Raw genomic sequence first — 19,130 nt, forward strand, 5'->3', positions numbered from 1 at the left:
TGATCAAGATGGCTCGCTAGATCAAGTTCTCAAACCATGATCCATAGTGTCTCGCAAAGTAATTCTGAAGGCCCCTAAAAAGGGGGATTACCATGAATTCTCACTTGGTTGGCACAAGACATCTCTTTTGGCCCGTTAATGCAAAATCCTTGTTTTTAATTGTATTAGTCTTCAATACACAGAAACAACAGCAACAACAAGAATACCCACTGCATCATTGCACACAACCAAGTTTTGTACAAGAAAATTTTATTGTTGTGGTATGGATGGCCAAACTGGTCAAGCCAATTGAACCACAAGAATTGTTTGAAATTCCGTTTCATGTTGAGGTCTCAATGGGCTCAAGACCACCAATATCTTAAGATTTGGTTCAAAATCTCGTCAAGACTTGGTATAAAAATCTTTTAGGTTTGGTGATATGTTTTGATGGATTTATGCATTTTTTGGCACTAGTTCTTCTCAGATAGCGTATATTAAGGCCTATAAAGACATTAATGGTGGCTATAGCTCCCACTCGCATTACTAGTCATTTGTGGGAAGCATATGCATGCTCCATCATATTCTAGTTTTGATAGCACTCACAATATGGTGGTATTGGATCCTTGTTTGTCAATGACATGTTCTCCTACCCAAGACACCAGCCACCATACCCACACATGCTCCCAACGGCACTGAATGATTTGTATGATGGTGGATTAATGGGTACTTGGTGCCAGTACATCATAGTTTGGTGACCTATATATCGAGGATGGGTTACCTTCAGTATGTTAATGGTGCGACATACATGTCTGTGGTGTCAAATTATGTTTAGATCTTCTTGGAGCCTATGATATGGGATTCCTATGTGTCACAATCAGAGCATAATGCTCATTGAGTCTAATGGACTTATGGTGGGGTTGAGCAACGCTGAGATAGCGGCTTCTATTAGTCTATAATTGTGAGGGATTTCTTTGGTTTAATGTTTCCTATTAATAACAGTTATCTAATCTCTTATTTTTGCACACTTTGCACATAAATTTATTTGATATTTAACCATTGATGATGTATATGAGTACGTTTTAGTTATGTGTCATGCAATATTTAATATAGGTTTAACATTTTACTTCATCATAAATTGAAATTACTATCATTTATGTCAACTATACTTCCAAGTATGTTTAGATATGTGAAAATACATTTAATTTGGACCCTACACAACCAAGCATGAGTCTAAATCTAAGAGACCATTGTGGGTTGTTTCTTAATAACTGACCCTGGATTTGTGTTTATCTGCCTTAAAATAGGCTATCAAAGAAGAACCAGACCCCCAAAAAAAAATGCATAAAACCCACCGAAACATACCACCAAACCTGGCAGACTTTTTACCAGGTTTCAGCGAGATTGGGCATAAATCTCGGTATCTTGGTGGTCTCAACCCTACCAAGATGCCGAGACGAAATGTGATCTCAGACCTTCGTGAGTGCACCCCTTTCTTCTTGATTGGGCTTTCCAATTTCTTAGTAACAATCAAGCAGCTATCTACTTGGAAGTAATCCTTTTTTTTCACAAGCACACCAAGCACATTAAATTTGACTATCATTTTCTCCAAGATGCTGTCCTAGAGAAGAAATTCATTACTCCTTCCACTCATACCAATTAGCTTGTTGACATGATTACCAAAAAAGAAATCATTGTGACATTTTTACAGAACCCAGTATTTGCCCCTCCCCAAGTATTTACTCATTATTTCTTTCCTTTTCTCTTCTAATCAGCTAAGAAGGGTTTCTTCTTTTTCTTTTCCAAAACTAGGCTTCCAAAAGTTGGACTGCTCTCAAGTTATGCACAATCTTCTATGGCAACCTTTATAACTGTTAGAATTTCACACCTCTAATCAACCTAGGGACTGAAAAGAAATTTAGAAAGAAGACTGAAGAAGATGAACTAGAAGAGAAAAGGAGAAAGCTTGTATTTGTATGTTTGGCTCTCTTGGTACTTTATTTATTAAAATCAAGTCTTAGTTTGGAAAAGTTTCCTACTGAGTTATAGCAAAAAAGAAAATTACATATTGTATTGAATCTCCCAAATCTACTAAAAGGAAACTATCCTAGGAAGATTACTTGTCAACCAAGCAGTGAGAAAATAGAAAGCAACTAAAATAGAAACAAAAGGAAAATAGAAAGTATCCAAAAAGGAAACTCCAAGCTGCAGTTCCAAAACTTGTGCACCAAGGCAACATCTCTATAACTTGTGCAAATCTCAACACTCCCCCTCAAACTGGAGTATGTACAAAGAAAACTCTAACTTGGGCATAAAAGAATAAACTTGAAAGTCAAGTCCAATCTTAAAATAACAGGAACATATATTAAAGCTCTATCATCTCGAACAAAAATAGCAATAGTAGATACCAATAAACACTGAGAGAACTTCATCCAAAAGATAATCAACATTGACTTAAAATAATAATAATAATAATAATAATAATAATAATAATAATAATAAATTAAAAATATATATATTTAATTCCTCATGTCAAAGGAACCATCTAATAATGAAAACAATCAGTAATATTTAAGACAAACAAATCTATAATAGCATCAAAGGCACTATCCAAATAATGCCAATAGTAGGGAGGAATCTCCACACTAATGGATAAAAATTGTAGCTCCAATGTCCACACATAACCTTTGCAAACATATGGGTAGGTAAATGGCAATATACGTTATTGTGGACCAAGTAGATAAGGTAGTATGGGTTACTACGGACCAAGGAGCTAGACTAATGTAGTATAGGTTATTGCAGACCAAGTATGTAGGTAAAATTAATATGGGTTATTACGGACCAATTAGGTAAATTAAGGTAGTATAGCTTACTACAGATCAAGTAGGTAGGTTAAAGTAGTATAGGTTACTACAAACCAAGTAGGTAGATAAAGATAGCATAGGTTACTATGGACTTAACCAAGTAGATAGGTGTTGCTGTAGAATACCTTCTTAGGAGGATAAAAGATATTTACAAATAATACTCTTCAAAAGACTTGAGTAGATATAAACTAAGGCTCCAAGCTCCCCCTCACATACAGCACTACATGTGGACAAAGAATGATGGCAAATTACCAGTATCTCAAAGTCTAAACTAAGGAAGGACTTGGGTACTTGAAGGAACCATGTTACTTGATGAATCCAAGTGCAAGAACTAACAATCATCACAGTCGAAAAATATGAACCACCTACATCAATTCAAACGGGGCAATAGTAAAAGAAGTAGACCACTTAGTAGTAAGGGAAGCACCAACCAATATCAGAGGAATTGAGGAAAAGCGATAACCAGTAGTATGTCCTAGATCCAAAAAGTGGCAAATTAACTTAGAGCAAATTATTGCAGAACTAATGATCATTGATATAATATTCCATCACCAGAAGAATAACCCCGTTTCCAGTTAGTTATCAGCTCCGCTAGACCTCCATTTGGTCCAAGTTTAGTCCCAATAAGTGGCCGGTTAGGCTTGCATAATCCTGTTTTCTAATTTGGGAACCATTACCATATCTTTTGAGTTGGAGAAACCTTCAGCAGTCTTTACCTACAGCCCATCATCATTCACTTTAAATTTTTGCAAGTTCTACAATCTAGTTCTCTTAGAATCCTACACCTAATTTCTGAACTTCTTTATGATTTGATTTAATGTCTGAGGTTTTACACTGATTTTATTGGAACTGGAACATCATATTTGAACTCTTTACCTTTTGTTTACAACTTTTAAGTTACTTGGATTCTAAAGGTGTATTGATTTTAATAAAACTTGTTGCTGCTCTGTTTCTAGTCAGCCTCCCCCCCCCCCCCCAAGCAACAGTGGGCTGTGATTCTAGCTTAGAACTCCTAGAATTGCAGTCTCTTATTTTTAGACCTCATTTGTCTAGGTTACAACTTGAGAAGGAAACCATCTTGCCCTCTAAAAAAATGAAATAATAAGCACATCTCATAGACTCATGAATCTGTCCAAAATAGAAAAAACCAATAAGGAAAGTACATGAAAATAGAAACTATGCTTTCTAATTCTCCTAAACCTTGATCACCAAGGAACCTTTTCCAAGAAAGGAAAGTGTGTAACTCAATTCTACAAAACTTATGAACCAAATCGCCTTCTCTAGAATTATAAACTCAATAACTTGAGCACCAAGGCAGCACAATTCTCAACACCATCAGCAGAATTTTTCAAAGTAGAAAAATTCAATAAAAAAGGCGAACCAGTGGTATATCTTGCAGCAAAATCAAATACGGTATCGGTAGTATTTTTCGGACATAAAACCAATTGAAGAATGGTAGTAGTTGAAGAAATCACATGAAACAAATTTCGTCCAGACAATAAATGCAGTCTAGAGAAGTAAAACAAAACTGAATGGAAGCAAAATAGATGTTCAGGCTAGTGAAGAACTGTATCAGGTTAAAGGGTCTTCTACGTCCAAAAACTTTGCTAAGTTATGGATTCTGCAGTAGTGGTAATAGTAGGTATGTAGATCACTTCATGAATTGTGAAAATGATCTAACATATTATTAATGCAGCAAGGGGCGGCTGCACACCAGGTCGAATGATGAAAATAAAGAATATTGAGAGAGAAGAAGCAGTCCCTAGGCTGATTAAACTTGTTTTAATACTATGTTAGAATTTCAGCACCTCTAATCAGCCTAGGGACTGAAGAAATTTATAAAGAAGAAGAATAGAAGAGGATTGAAGATGAAGGAGAAGAGAGAGAGAGGAAAAAAAAAGAAGAAGAAGAAGAAGAAGCCTAGGGAGAGAGCTTGCATGTGTATGTTTGGTTCTCCCCTGGTACTTTTTTATAATATAAAATTAAGTCTTAGTTTAGGAAAGTTTCCTAAACTGAGTTACCGCAGAAAATTACATATTACACTGAATCTCCCAAATCTACTAAAAAGGAAACCATCTTAGGAAGATTACTTGTCAACCAAGCAATAAGAAAAATAGAAAGCAACTAAAATAGAAACAAAAAGAATATAGAAAGTATCCAAAAAGGAAACTCCAGGCTGCAGCTCCAAAACTTGTGCACCAAGGCAACAACTCCAAGACTTACTCACCAAGGCAATATCTCCATAACTTGCACAAATCTCAAAAATTTCATATGGTTTTGACTATCAGAGATGTCTTTGATGGGTTAATCCAAATAGAATATGTTACTGGAATCTTTAGATAAACCAATTCCTTGAATGGCCATCTCTTTTTCAAAGTCACCCTAGGGAAATCCTTGTCATGGCAGACCTATTGTTGTCAGAGTTGAATATAAGAAACTTTCTTAGTAACTTCCTTTGAAAGAACTGAAACCTGTGAAATTTTATATGAAATTCTTTTTGTCTTCTTGAAAATATAATCCTTATGATTTGTTAATGGTTAAAGCTCATTGCCTCCCACACCCCCCACTGTTCAGTAAAGAAAACATAATAATAATTATAAATAAATGAAACATAACCCCAGCTGGTTGCTTCCTCTGTAGCCAATTCAGATTTAAACTAAATGAAAAACCTTCATAATGAGTCCAAAATTATTATCTTGTCCACCGAAAAGTGATTAGTTGAAGATGATAAATGGAAGATTGGTCAGTTTGCTCCTGATCTGAATCTGAAACTTGCATTGTCAATCATTTTATTTTGTTAATTTTGGTAAGAAATGTCAATAATTCATATGAGCTGACATTTATTTTCTTTTCCAGGTGGTTGTGGTGGGTTATAATCATAAAATGAGGATCTTATTGGAAACCATTGTTGGAAAAATTGCTCAGTTTAAAGTAAAAGAAGACAGATTTGCTGTGATTAAGGTAATTAATTGGTTTCTCTTGCTACTGAAACCATATTAACTTCATCCAATTCACAAACCCCCCCTATTCACTCTTCCCCAAAAATCTCAATATTCTTTATCCATCAGTAAAGTTTTGTTTTTTTCTGGACAATGGAATTCTTTTCTTCCCCCTTCCGTTCCTTCTAAAGTTATGGAGTAGAATGGTTGAGAAATTGATATAAAGTTTTGAAATAGTTCTGGTTTTTATTGTGTTGAACTCATAGTTTCTTCATATCTAGGCAATCTGAGGTCACCTGGAACCTAGATGTTTCCAGTGCAACTCCTTGACAAGTATGGTTTAACTTAAATGATAAAGCCACCAACAACAACTATAATGCAGTTACGTTAATGCACAAACTAATGGAAAGCCTATATGTCCTGCAGGATCTGCATATACTTTTCCCTGCAGATAATCAATCTTTCTCAATGCAAAACCATGCTACCCCTTTTGGAACTTATTTATCCTTGGGGCATATCTTCTCCCTCTAGACCCCCAAAAAATGGATTGTACTCATGAATATTCTGAGTAGAAGCAAGTTTTTGAACTTCCCTGTTTTGACTTTTGAACCCTAGGTCATAAATTTGCTAGGGTTAGTAAGGTGTTTTAACAAAATACGTTATCATTTCTTTCTTCAAAAGGTTTTTACAAGACTGTAGGTGTATGTGTATGATATCCAAATAGATGAATGGTGGTACCGTGGTTTCATGGATGGATTTCTTTGTATGCTCATGATGAACAATTGGATTCCAAGGAGTCTACTCTGAAAGTCAGGTATCTAACATTTGTTCTTTTGACTTCGAAGCAGGAAACTGTAATGAAGGAGTACCAAAATTTTAAGTTCCAACAACCATATCAGCAGGCTATGTACTATTGTTCACTAATATTGGAGGATCACATGTGGCCTTGGATTGAAGAACTTGAAGTTCTTCCTCGTCTTGAAGCTGGTGATCTTGCAAAATTTGCACCAATGATGCTTTCAAAGGCTTTCCTAGAATGTTATGTTGCAGGTTCAGAAAATTTACCAACTTCCTTTTTTTTTGGAGAGAGGAAAGAGGGGGGGGGGGGGTGTCAGTATTTATTGCTTTTATTCTAATATTTTAATTTTTCCACTGTCACTTTGTCAGGGAATATTGATCCAACTGAAGCAGACTTTCTGATCCAGCATGTAGAAGATGTTCTCTACAAGGGCCCCACTCCCCTATGCAATCCGTTGTTCCCATCTGAACATTTAACAAATAGAATTACAAGGCTTGAAACGGGCATGACTCACTTCTACCCTATCGAAGGCCTAAACCCAAGCAATGAGAACTCTGCGCTTGTTCAATACATACAGGTAAAAAAAATAAACAAAAGTAGGCGGGTGAAATGGATGTTCATGGTTCTTTGGTAGAGGTCTTGTTGTCACTTGTCAGATAACAATGGAACATTTCGGTTCAAGAACAGAAACCCGCGTTCGTTGTTGACATGAATGATAGTGAATAAATCACCATTCAGAAAACATTGATTCAAATAAAGAACAATCAGTGCCCTACATTTTATTTTCTTTTGGGGTGAAGCTGTCCTATACAAGGTCCCAGCCCATTTGCAAACTTTTGTTCCCATTTGAACATTTAATAATAGAACCATTGAACTTGACTAGAGCACAACTGCATGTCACTTCTAGCCTGTTGAAGCCTGAACCCAAGGGATACGGATTCTATTTTCGGTAGATACATATATGGTACAAAAATTTGGAAACATTAAAAAGTTTGTGTTTTAAAAGAGTATTATTGGCTGTTATGTTTTGTATGATTCTTCTGGGAATGTTATAGGTGAAATATCTCATTGTTCTTAAGGAAAATGGTTTCTGTTGCATTTTAGGGGAAAAGGAGAGGTGGGTATATGAACAATGGTACTAATACAGCTTCTCACCAAAAAAAGTCTAGCATTCTTGTCTCATTTAGAGATTGAGAACCTCATGGTACATATAATGGCAGATGAGCTGCAACAACCAATAATGATTGATTCATGATTGTTTCCCTTCTTTTCCTTTTCTTTTTAATATAGTCTACATGCAAATGCACAAGTTTTATGGAACATTTTCTCATGAGATTTTTTGTATGGAACACGATGAATGCCAGGAAAATTTCAACCTCCCTTGCTCATCTTTTAAATGTATATATATGTTCAAGCAATAAAAATGGGTTTTCCAACTGTGACATTTGTAGTCCTCTATATTCTTGTTCTCATGAGATTTCAAATGTCATAGTGCCTTTTGTGATGGTATATTTTGCTTTCAGTAATAAAAAAATTTTGAGTAGTAAAAACAATCTTGTTTGAAAACACTGAAATTGTGTTATTCACTAAAATGTTTGGTTTCAAGAAGTCCTAAAAAGAAAGCTCTTTTACTATTTCTATACATTCATTTTTCTTTAAGGGCATATTCATCCATGGGAGAAAAAGTTGCGTACTGATCTTGATTGTCTTTCTTGTTGCAATATTTAGGTTCATCAAGATGATTTGCTATTGAATGTCAAACTCCAGCTTTTTGCACTTGCTGCAAAGCAACCAGCCTTCCACCAGCTTAGATCAGTTGAGCAGCTTGGGTATATAACTGTGCTTATGCAAAGGTAAGGGAGGGTTTATACTTTATACCCAATTTCCGTTCACCAGCTAAAAATTGAATTTTGTTATCCATGCATAACTAAGTAGATTGCTTGAAGTACAGGAACGATTCTGGTATCCGGGGTGTGCAGTTTATAATCCAATCCACAGTAAAGGTATCTGATGCCTCTGCCTCTGCATACGAACAATCTGTCCTTAGGTTGTTACCTAACACTCTTCATGTATTGATCTTTGTAGGATCCAGGACAAATAGATTTGAGAGTTGAGATGTTTCTTAAATTGTTCGAAAGCAAACTTAACGAAATGACGAATGATGAATTCAAGGTGAGACTCTCATTTCTAGACTTCTTTATCCAGTTTTCACCTACCTAGCTTTTGCCTCTTTTCTTTGTGTGGCATCCCTTTGGTTGAACAGCACAAGAATGTCAGTTAGATCTTCTGCTTACCATGAAGTTTCATTGTTACACTACAAATGACCATCCTAATGTTTTTCATGCAATTTTATATTGTTTGATGAGGGGCGGGCCTTGGTGCAATGGTTGGTGGACCATAGTTGTAGCCCTAAGGTCAAGGCATTGAAACAGCCTCCTGGCAAAAATTGTTGGGGGTAAGACCGCATAGGATTTTTATTTTATTATTTTTTTAATTTTTTTAATTTTTTTTTTTTTATTTTTTTTTTTTATTTTTTAATTTTTTTTTTTTTAATTTTTTTTTTTTAATTTTTTTAATTTTTTATTTTTTTAATTTTTTTAATTTTTTTTTTTTTAGGGAGAAGGTTGCTTGTGCTTCAGCCTTTGGCACCGAATTCGCCCTTATTATATTGTTTGATAATATTACATGAGAAGAATTTAAAACAAGAAGGCTGAATAGAGAGTTTACCATATACTAGTATAGACAATGGATATGCTATGTGTGTACTCATCCAGTAGAATGTTGCTGTTTTATCCAAGACAGAATCAATTGGGACACAACAAGTGATAGAGAGGAGCATGGTATTGACTTTGTAGCAGTTCTAGGAGTTTCTAATAATCCAGTTTTTGTACCATGTTAATAAGAGACTAAAACTAGAAAAAATAAAGCGGGGGTTAAGAAGATAGAAGAGCAAGAAAGGCTTCAATTAAATTCTCCCCATTCTGTCCCTTCTAACAGAAGTTTTTCGCTGCCAGTATGTTTACTGATACTTTCTTTTGTGTACCTTAAGTATATTTCTTGTTTCAACTAGATTCACTAATCTGAAATGGAAATTCCCTGCCACATACAAACCCAGAAGGCTTTCCCGGTGCATGCGTCCATACCTATCACGTAAAGTGATAGTTGGCATCCTGGGTGTTGGATGGATGGGAAATAATCAAATGGATGGCCATGGATCAAATTTAGTGGCCCATAGAATTATTGTTCCTACAAGGCTTTCCCTAATTTTTTTGACAGTTCCAGTAGTTCCAATAACATTTCAATAAATTTTCCTTCAACATTTCATAGACATATGGACTGTTAATATTGACTGAATATAAAGATGTGAAGCTGACAAGTTTTATAACCTACCTGCTATTAGGCAGTTGTGCTGAATGGTCCTTATCTTGCGCACTCAAAATCTGTGCCCATCTATAATAATGCATCCAACATATCCTGAAAATTTTGGATACTAAAACTGGTTTTCGACAGGACAATGTCAATGCACTAATCGATATGAAGCTGGAGAAGCATAAGAATTTGCGGGAGGAATCTTCATTTTACTGGCGAGAAATTGTTGATGGCACCCTCAAGTTTGATCGCAAGGAATCTGAGGTTTGAAACCATCATTATCAATGCCACGGAATGCTTTATATTTACCTTTAATAAATTATCTCCTCGTTGTGGGCACTTTTTATTTCCCGCTACATGCGAGGTGCCTAAGAAAAAATCAGATGGTATTCACTGTTTTCCTGTTCCAATAAACAGATTGCAGCATTAAAGCAGCTCAGCAAGCAGGATTTGGTTAACTTCTTCAATGAATACATAAAAGTGGGAGCACCTCAGAGAAAGGTTCTTAGTGTACGAGTTTATGGATCCTTACATTCTGCTGAATGCAAAGAAGCAAAAAGCAAACAGAGTCAATTGTCATATGTTCGGATTGATGATATTTTCACCTTCAGAAAATCGCGACCTCTGTATGGTTCTTTCAAAGCTGGCCTTGGTCACATGAAACTGTAAATGTTACACCCAAGCTTCTTGTATAGAATGACAAGAGCATTTGGAGCTGGCAAATGCTTGCTAAGCAGAATTGTAGCTGAAAGACTGATTAATAAAAGCCCAAACAAGTCATTGAGTGCTAAGCGATGGTGGAGATCTTCCACACAGGTATTGAATCATGTGATCACTTTTACAGTTTCTCATGCATATTTTGCTGGGATTATTACTAAAGATGTAAAAAAAAAATATCCAATTCTTGCAAATTTCATTATTTTGAAAAGTAGAATTTAATTTGTCGTAATTGCTTCCATACTTAGTTTAGCCTCCATTGATCTGTTCAATACTGGTCCTGTTTGTCTAATGTGAACTGAGTAATTTATTATCCAGGAATGTGTTAGATGTTAATTCACACTTCACTTTAACCAGAGGCAACAGTGTTTGCAGTCTGAACCACTATTAAACAACCTGGGACTTAACCAGCCATGAATAGATAGATGAAAGTGAAACTGTCCTTGGATAAATTTTCTTGACAAATTCCATTTGAGTTGAAAAAGCATGTGAATCTTTGAGAATTTTAGTTTTTTACATGCACCCCTCTATAGAGTAGGTGGGTAAACGGCTCAGATTCGGATCGGATAATGGTAATGTCATATCCACATCCTATTATATTCAGACGGATTCAAATATATCTTATTGGTTTTTGGATGGATTCAGATAATATTCCATCGGTTTTTTGGCAAATTCAGATGATAATCGGATAATTATTTTTTATTAATAGATTCTTTGAAATGTGCATGAATACAAGTTTTTTACTACTTTTTAACATCTTTACCACTTTATTTGTGAGGCTAGGTTTGGAATTTAAGAACTTAACAACTTTTGTGGTTATTTTAGTAGAAAATCTAGAAAAATAGTTACATAACATATTTCAAGTAAAAAATTATAAAAATAAGAAAAAAAATCTAAATAAGCAACTTAATCAGGTAATTTAATTGAACCGATACTAATCGGTAAGAAAGGGGAATGCTATATCTGTATTTTATTAGTAATCAGACAAATTGGGATATTGTTAAATTGATGCGGATTCCTGTTATCCATTTTCGTCCGTACTATAGATAACCCCACCTTCCCCTTTGAATGGTATTGTAATAAATATGTGCCGCTCCCTTGTAACAATTTGATGCTACATCTCCTTCCTAATTTCTTATGCCATAGGCAGTTCATCATGTAGAGCCTACCTTTGATTCATCAATTAGGATTAAAATTGATCGATAGAATGAGTTGAAATGTATCATAAGGGCTTACCCAGGCACTTTAATTTTTTGTCAGGATATGTTATGCTATGCCTAATTAGGTTAGATGTATTATATGATTAACCACCCGCAGACTTGATTGAACCTTCCCCATATTCACTTAATGCTACAATCAAGCTCCTATTTAATCTTCCTCTGTAATTCTACTTTCAACTTAAAAGTAGACTGTTTTTTAAGGAATTTAAAAACGAATAAGAAAAATTAGGTAAATTAATAAGTAATTTATAGGGTTCATTACAAGTATATACTTACCAAATAAGTTGTTTTAATGGTTTACTCCAATGTCTTATCATTTGAAGTTTTATCATCGTGATTCTTCTCTAGTTGTGGTAAAAGAAAATTCAAAAAAGCAATGACCCTAAATTTTTAAGGACATTGAATAATAAGGAACTATTATACATATTTTGTTTTATCATAAGAAATGCGCCCCGCCCCCCCCCCCCCCCCACATTCTTAAGGCAAGCAATACATGCCTTATCACTCATCTCATCATTGTGACAAGACCAGGTAAGACCTTATGCATGGGGGAGAAGACAGGATATGAGGATTCAAATATATTTTATTGGTTTTTGGATGAATTTGGATAATATCCCATCGGTTTTCTGGCGGATTCGAATGATAATCGGATAATTATTTTTTTTAGTAGATTCTTCAAATGTGCATGAATACAAGTTTTTGACTACTTTTTAACATCTTTACCACTTTATTTGTGAGGCTAGGTTTGAAATTTAAGAATTTAACAACTTTTGTAGTTATTTTAGTAGAAAATCTAGAAAAATAGTCACATAATATATTTCAAGTAAAAAATTAAAAAAATAAGAAGAAAAAATATCTAAATAAGTAACTTAATCAAGTAATTTCATCGGTAAGAAAGGGGAATGTTATATCCGCATTTTATTAGTAATCCGACGAATTCAGATATTGTTAAATTGATATGGATTCCGGTTATCCATTTACACTCGTAGTGTAGACAACCCCACCTTCCCCTTTGATGATTTCTTATGCCATAAGCAGTTCGTCATGCATAACCTACCTTTGATTCATCAATTATGATTAAAATTAATCGATAGAATGAGTTGAGAGGTATCATATGGGCTTACCCAGGCACTTTGATTTTTTTTTTTTTTTGTAGGATATGCTATGCCTACTTAGGTTATATCATATGATTGACCACCCAGAGACTTGATTGAACCTTCCCCATATTCACTTAATGCAACAATCAACCTCCTATTATTACCAAAAAACAAAAAAAACAATCAACCTCCTATTTAATTCTATTTTCAACTTCCAAGTGAACTGATTTTAGACGAATTCAGATCTGCAGATAGAGGATTATGTTCCTCTGAAAATTAGTCATCTCTCCACTAGACACTTAGGAAGGAGATTTACTTCTAAGCGTCTACAACGTAAATTAGAGACGAAGTTCTCTTAAAATATATGATGAAAGGGTGTGAGGAGAGCATATTCATTTATCTTCGTGGGTAGAGGATCTCAAGTTATTCTAAAGAGGATAGGGTGGTGACGTGATATTATAAATAAGCGAGTTTTAGGTTAAGTGTATGTGAATTCTTTCGAAAACAAGATTTGGTCTAGTGTCAGACTCATTAATTTTAGGCACTAAGGAGGGCATTTTAGTCAAATAATTCTCTCAATGTCCATCAATGCTTGAATGTTGGGCATTTGATCAATCAATGAGTTAAAAGTTGAGTCAAATACTTTTAATCTATTTTATATTAGACCAACTTATGCCAACTTACACATAAGAGCTGGCTTTATTTGACACATTATATTGGAAATGTTTGTCACATCACCACTTCACAGGAAACAAATAAATTTATCCCTCAAGAAACTGCCAAGCTATTCCCGTGAAACATGCATCAAGCATCTCCTACATTTATATAAAAACAAAAATTTCGTGACCTTCAAAACTTGAAAAGATTTGATTACCAAAAAGTTAATTTAACCAAAAAAAAAATACTTGAAAAGACTTTTATCGAAAGGGATTCAAAACCAATAAAAACAAAGTGAACAGTAGGGATTCAATTAAGCTCCTAGTTAATTTTCCTCAATAACTCTACTTTTTATCTTCCAAGGGGAGTTCAGATTTTCTCCTTAGAGGACTTTTCCAATAAGATAAATATCTTATTGGAATTAGTGACATATTATATTTTAATGCAAAGGCTAAAGTAAATCTAACATATGTCGTTGGATAAAAATATTATATGTAGTTGAATTTTATAACTTTATTGAAAAGAGATGAACCAAATACGTTTTAGGAGGCTAGGTCAATTGTATGTGAATTTTTTTCCCCAAAACAAAATGGTGAGTCACAAGTCTTTTAGGACCTATTTGGTTACATGAATCTAAAGATTTGAAATCTCTAGATTCATGAATGCAAAATTTTCGTTTGGTTGTGAAAATCTTTGGATTCATAAAATCTAGAGATTCATATGTTTACACTAAAAACATAAATGTATAGATTTACGGATACTGGGTGAAATCTCTAGATTTCATCCCTACTATAAAAGCGCTAAACCTTTGCGAATTCACAAAAATTACGCTGACCAAATGATTTTTCAGAATAAATCCACATATTTCATTCCATATATTCAAGATAACCAAACAATTAATTTTATGAATTATGACTCCATATATTTGAAATCTCTAGACTCATGTAACCAAACAAGCCCTTAAGAACTACGGAGGGTGATTGAGTAAATAAAAAGAGAAAGAAAATAAAGAGACAATTGACAAATATAAATATACACTAACACGAAGGAGTATTTAGGTAGATTTGGCAAGGCAAGCCAGACAACTCTTTCAATGTCTACTAATAATTGGAAGTTAGGTACTTGATTAATGTACTAAAAGCTTTGAAGTTGATGGAATGAGTTTAATTCTTTAATCTATCTCATATTAAGCTTGGAAAATGGAAGCAGCTGAAGGTTGAACATCAGATGATCTCTTTGTTTTCGTTTTTATTTGTTATACCAAACGCAAAATCCTCAATACTGGGTGGAAGTTAGCTGCTAAAGAGATGATGTTGGAGATGCTCTATATTAATTCATACCTTTAATTATCTAGATAAGATGGACAAGCTTTTGTCGCACTATTAAGAGTCTTTTATGTAAAATAATAAGACCAAGGAGATCTCAGTACGAGCTTTTGTCTCTCTACATATTTTTCTGCCTCTTTTTTCTTTCTTTCCCTTGAGCTTACTTACGGGTGCCAATCCTCGTGGCTGGATTGATGATGATTGAAAAATAAGAATAAAAAAATTATTCATACAAGTAATGCCCATTAAATTTGATTTATACAATGATTGATCAACTACAAGATTGATGGAAACCTTCACCAAGCTTAGGAAATAATTATTGAGTGCCATTGGTTTTCTTCCATGTCTTTGGGGGCCCTCCTCTACCGACATAGTGGGGAAATTTCTACTAAATCAATCCAAATAATTAACTTAATTGGATAATTTAATCGGATGGATAATAATCGGTAAGAAAGAGATATACCATATCCGCATCCAATTAGTAATCGGACGGATTCGGATACAACTAAACGGATGTGGATGCGAATTCAAGAGCAATTTCAGTTATCCATTTGCACCCCTATTCAATACTGTGTGAAAGTAGCTATTAATGGGATGACGTTCGAGATGCTCTAGATGAAATGGATATGCTTCTAGCATAGTCTTGACAGCCTTTTATGTAAAAATGGTAAAACGGTCTCAAGTACGAGCTTCTGTCCCTTCACATATTTTTCCACCCCTTTTCTCTTCACTTCCCTTGAGCTTACAGTCCCCAATCCTTGTGGCTGGATTGATGATGACTGAAAAGAAAATTTGTTCAGACAAGTAATGCCATTAAATTTGATTTATACAATGATTGATCAACTATAAGATTGATGGAACCTTCCCCAAGCTTAAACAATAATTATTGAGTGCCATTGGTTCGCTTCCATTTCTTTGGGGCCCCTCCTCTACCGACGTAGTGGGAAAATTTCTACTAGACATTGAATGCCATCTGTAATGATGTTAGATCCAAATGCTCATTTTTGTCTTTTCAGCTTCTTGTAGATATCTAGAAGAACAGACATATTGTTGCTACCTGGGGTCTAGATAATTTTATATTATAGTCTTCCAGTAGTTCTTGGCTCAAAAGCCGTCCACTTATATCTACTCTTCCCTTCAGTATGTTTATATATATATATATATATATATATATATATTTGGTAATGATGTTTGTACATATTTTTACTCGTCAAAATAGAATCTATATCAATTTGGTTCTTCTCAGTTTTTATTATAACTTGTTATGGAATCTGGTTGGTTCGAAACGAAGCTAATGTCGCTAGAACCATGCCCCAACCCCATCGTGTTCTAGACTTTAGCCATAGATGGTTTGCAGATCTTAATCTAAGACCCCCTAGTAAAGGATTTCAAGATTCTCAGATCAGTGTGACATACTATCCTGATATCTGCTTATGTAGCGTATTTGATCCAGCATAATTTCCGAATGATAATTGTTCATAGCCTTCGCAGTTGCTTCATCAATGTTACCTACCAAACAAAAGGTCTACTCAGGAAGACCATCTAATTCGCTAGAAAGGATCAGTTGAAAACCCCTAATTGTTTTTTCTAGACTAACATATTTTCCTGGAGAACCGGTAAATACTTCTGCTACGAAGAAGGGTTGTGAGTTGGGTCGAGTGAATAAATGGATAGAGCTCGATGGCTCCAATTATAGGGAAACAAAAAGTAATGAGCTTACTATTTGGTTTGGTCTTTTCACTTAATACATACCCATACACTAAGTCTGCATAGCCGATTGAGATAGCTGAGGAGCTCTTTTCCATTGCCAAAGCCACTGCTAATGGAGCTGTTCCAAAAGAGGGAAATCCATCTTTGTTAAGCCAAAAAAATTATGTTTCTTTCTTTTACCATAAAAACAATAAATGAAATTTATTCTTTACATTTCCATTGTGAGAAAAGTAAGCAATTTGAGAAGATAGACCAAGAAAGAAAACACTTAATTTTTTCTTCAAATCATCAATCCCCTACCATCGGTTGTTGAAGTGTTGTAGAAAGGAAGGAAGAAAATTTGGAAGGAAAAAGAGGAATGTTTATTTATCCCACTTGTTGAATTGGAGGGAAATGAGGTTGGCATCATGGCCTTAATAGTCAACAAAAAAATTGAAATTTTTTGATTTTTTGATATTTTGATTGTTTTAAATGCAAGATTATTAAAGTCTCCTTTTACTTTTCACATTATTAAGATGAAACCTCAATAGAAAAAATGCAGGATTATCAAATAAACATATTGAAAAGTTTGACTTCGATTTTTACTATGAGATAAGTTTTCAAGATATTTAATTTTATTTAAAACTAGACACTAATACAAAATCAAACCTAACCTTAGCTTTACTGATATTTTTGTGAGGGTTTTAAAAAAGCACCCAATTTAAAAGTTGTGCATGAAAATATTAATAATAAAAAAAATCCTAATTAGGTTTATCTGATTGTTTTAGGGCCTATTTGGTTACACAAATTCAGAGATTTGAAATTTCTAGATTCACAAATGGAAGATTTATAGTAGTTTGGTTGTGTGAATCCCTGGATTCATGAAATCTATCTAGAATTTCTTTTTTTTAGATTAAAAACGTAAATTTGTGGATTTATGGGTTATGAAGTAAAATCCAGAGATTTCATCATTACTATAAAAACGTTAAACATATGAATCATGGCTCCATAAATGTTTTTTTATGATGAATCTACTATTTCATTTCAAAATTTTAAGCTAACCAAACAGATAATTGTATGAACTATGACTCCATAGATTTGAAATCTATATATTTCAAATCTATATATTTCAAATCTCTAGACTTTTAAAATCTTCAAATTCAAGTAACCAAACAAGCCCTTAAATTGTTATTCGTTCTTTATTATATTATTTTGATTTGATACAATATTCCAAGTTTGATATCATTGATAATTTCAACTTCAAAATTCAAATCAAATTTGAATAGAAAAAAATATATATTTTAACTTTCAAAATCAAAACTAAATAAATTTTTTTTTTTTTTTTTTTGGCATTGGTGCTTTTTTAATATTGGAAATTTAATGCCAATGGTTAAACCCATGACCTCTCGAGAAGTATGAATTTTTACCACTCAACCAATCCTGCATTGGCAAATAAATAAAATCTTTTGATACCAAAATTTTGTCATTTTTTTTTTTTTGACATCCTCATTTTAGGTGGATCAAAAACACACGGCTAAATAAGCCATAATATACAATAGATTTTCTTTTTTGGAAGAGATACACAAAATATACCTTAGACAAAAAATAAATGTGAGAGCACCAGCTAAGCAATGATAGATTCATAATATATAATGTTTTTCATTTAATAAATAAAGAGATAATCAAATAATATATTCAAACTGCCATTTTCATTGTTTGGTTTATTAATCATCAAATAATATTATTCCAATCTTAAACCCTAATTCTTAATTTAATATTTTGATTTCGTATTTGTCGGTTATGTATTATATTTTAAAGAAAAGATAAAAGCAAAAAAAAAAGTACAAGCATTTTAATTTTATAAGAGAAACGTATAACTAACGAATATAAAATTCCCATATTTTAAGCATTAAAAATCTTTTGTTTGCTCCTTAAGATACAAACCCAACAACTACCCAACTCTCATAAAGCCATTAAAAATCTTCTCTTCTCCTCGCTAATCGCTGCCCTCTCTTTCTCTTTTACTTTTTCCTGATTCCTGATTTCTCAACGGTTGAATTCTTCGTCTCTCTGACATGTTCCTCCAAACAGTTCAAGAAGAAATTAAAATCCACTTTCAGAGATAAATGAACTATGATTCTATAATTTATGAGTAAACCCACTTGTTCTTTAGCATGGTCATCCATAAGGGCCATAACCCAGAAAGATTTCAATGCAAATTCAGTCAAATTTCATCCTGAAGAACTGGAAATCACTCAGAGTTAAGGGGCAAGATCTCAAAACCCAATTTCTAGTGAATCTGAGACAGCAAGATCAACCAAGAAGAGAAGGAAACTAAACTGTAATAATCCCCTTTGGCAGTTTGCATACTTTGGTTCAATTCAACCCAGAAATCAAACAATAAAATCTGCAAATCACAATGAATGGCTACAAAAATTAAACCTAAAAGATGAGATTTTTTATTGAACAAATCGAAAA

At 33.8% G+C, this 19,130-nt stretch overlaps 1 protein-coding gene across 1 annotated transcript in view; it reads left to right on the plus strand.

Annotated features, from left to right (window-relative positions):
• LOC149001670 (Insulinase (Peptidase family M16) family protein) overlaps positions 1-11,995 on the plus strand; it is a 110,576-nt gene extending 98,581 nt beyond the window's left edge. The window contains exons 19-26 of the mRNA XM_089136292.1: positions 5,697-5,801; positions 6,628-6,829; positions 6,947-7,155; positions 8,307-8,431; positions 8,530-8,581; positions 8,664-8,750; positions 10,089-10,211; positions 10,365-11,995. Coding sequence (XP_088992418.1) covers positions 5,697-5,801; positions 6,628-6,829; positions 6,947-7,155; positions 8,307-8,431; positions 8,530-8,581; positions 8,664-8,750; positions 10,089-10,211; positions 10,365-10,616 — 1,155 coding nt within the window. The 3' untranslated portion in view covers positions 10,617-11,995. The remainder of the gene's footprint in view (positions 1-5,696; positions 5,802-6,627; positions 6,830-6,946; positions 7,156-8,306; positions 8,432-8,529; positions 8,582-8,663; positions 8,751-10,088; positions 10,212-10,364) is intronic.
• Positions 11,996-19,130: the final 7,135 nt, after the last annotated feature.

This window comes from Hakea prostrata, chromosome 10 (assembly GCF_041222555.1).
Source record: "Hakea prostrata isolate BN-2017 chromosome 10, UWA_Hpros_2, whole genome shotgun sequence".
In the NCBI taxonomy this organism is placed as follows: domain Eukaryota; kingdom Viridiplantae; phylum Streptophyta; class Magnoliopsida; order Proteales; family Proteaceae; genus Hakea; species Hakea prostrata.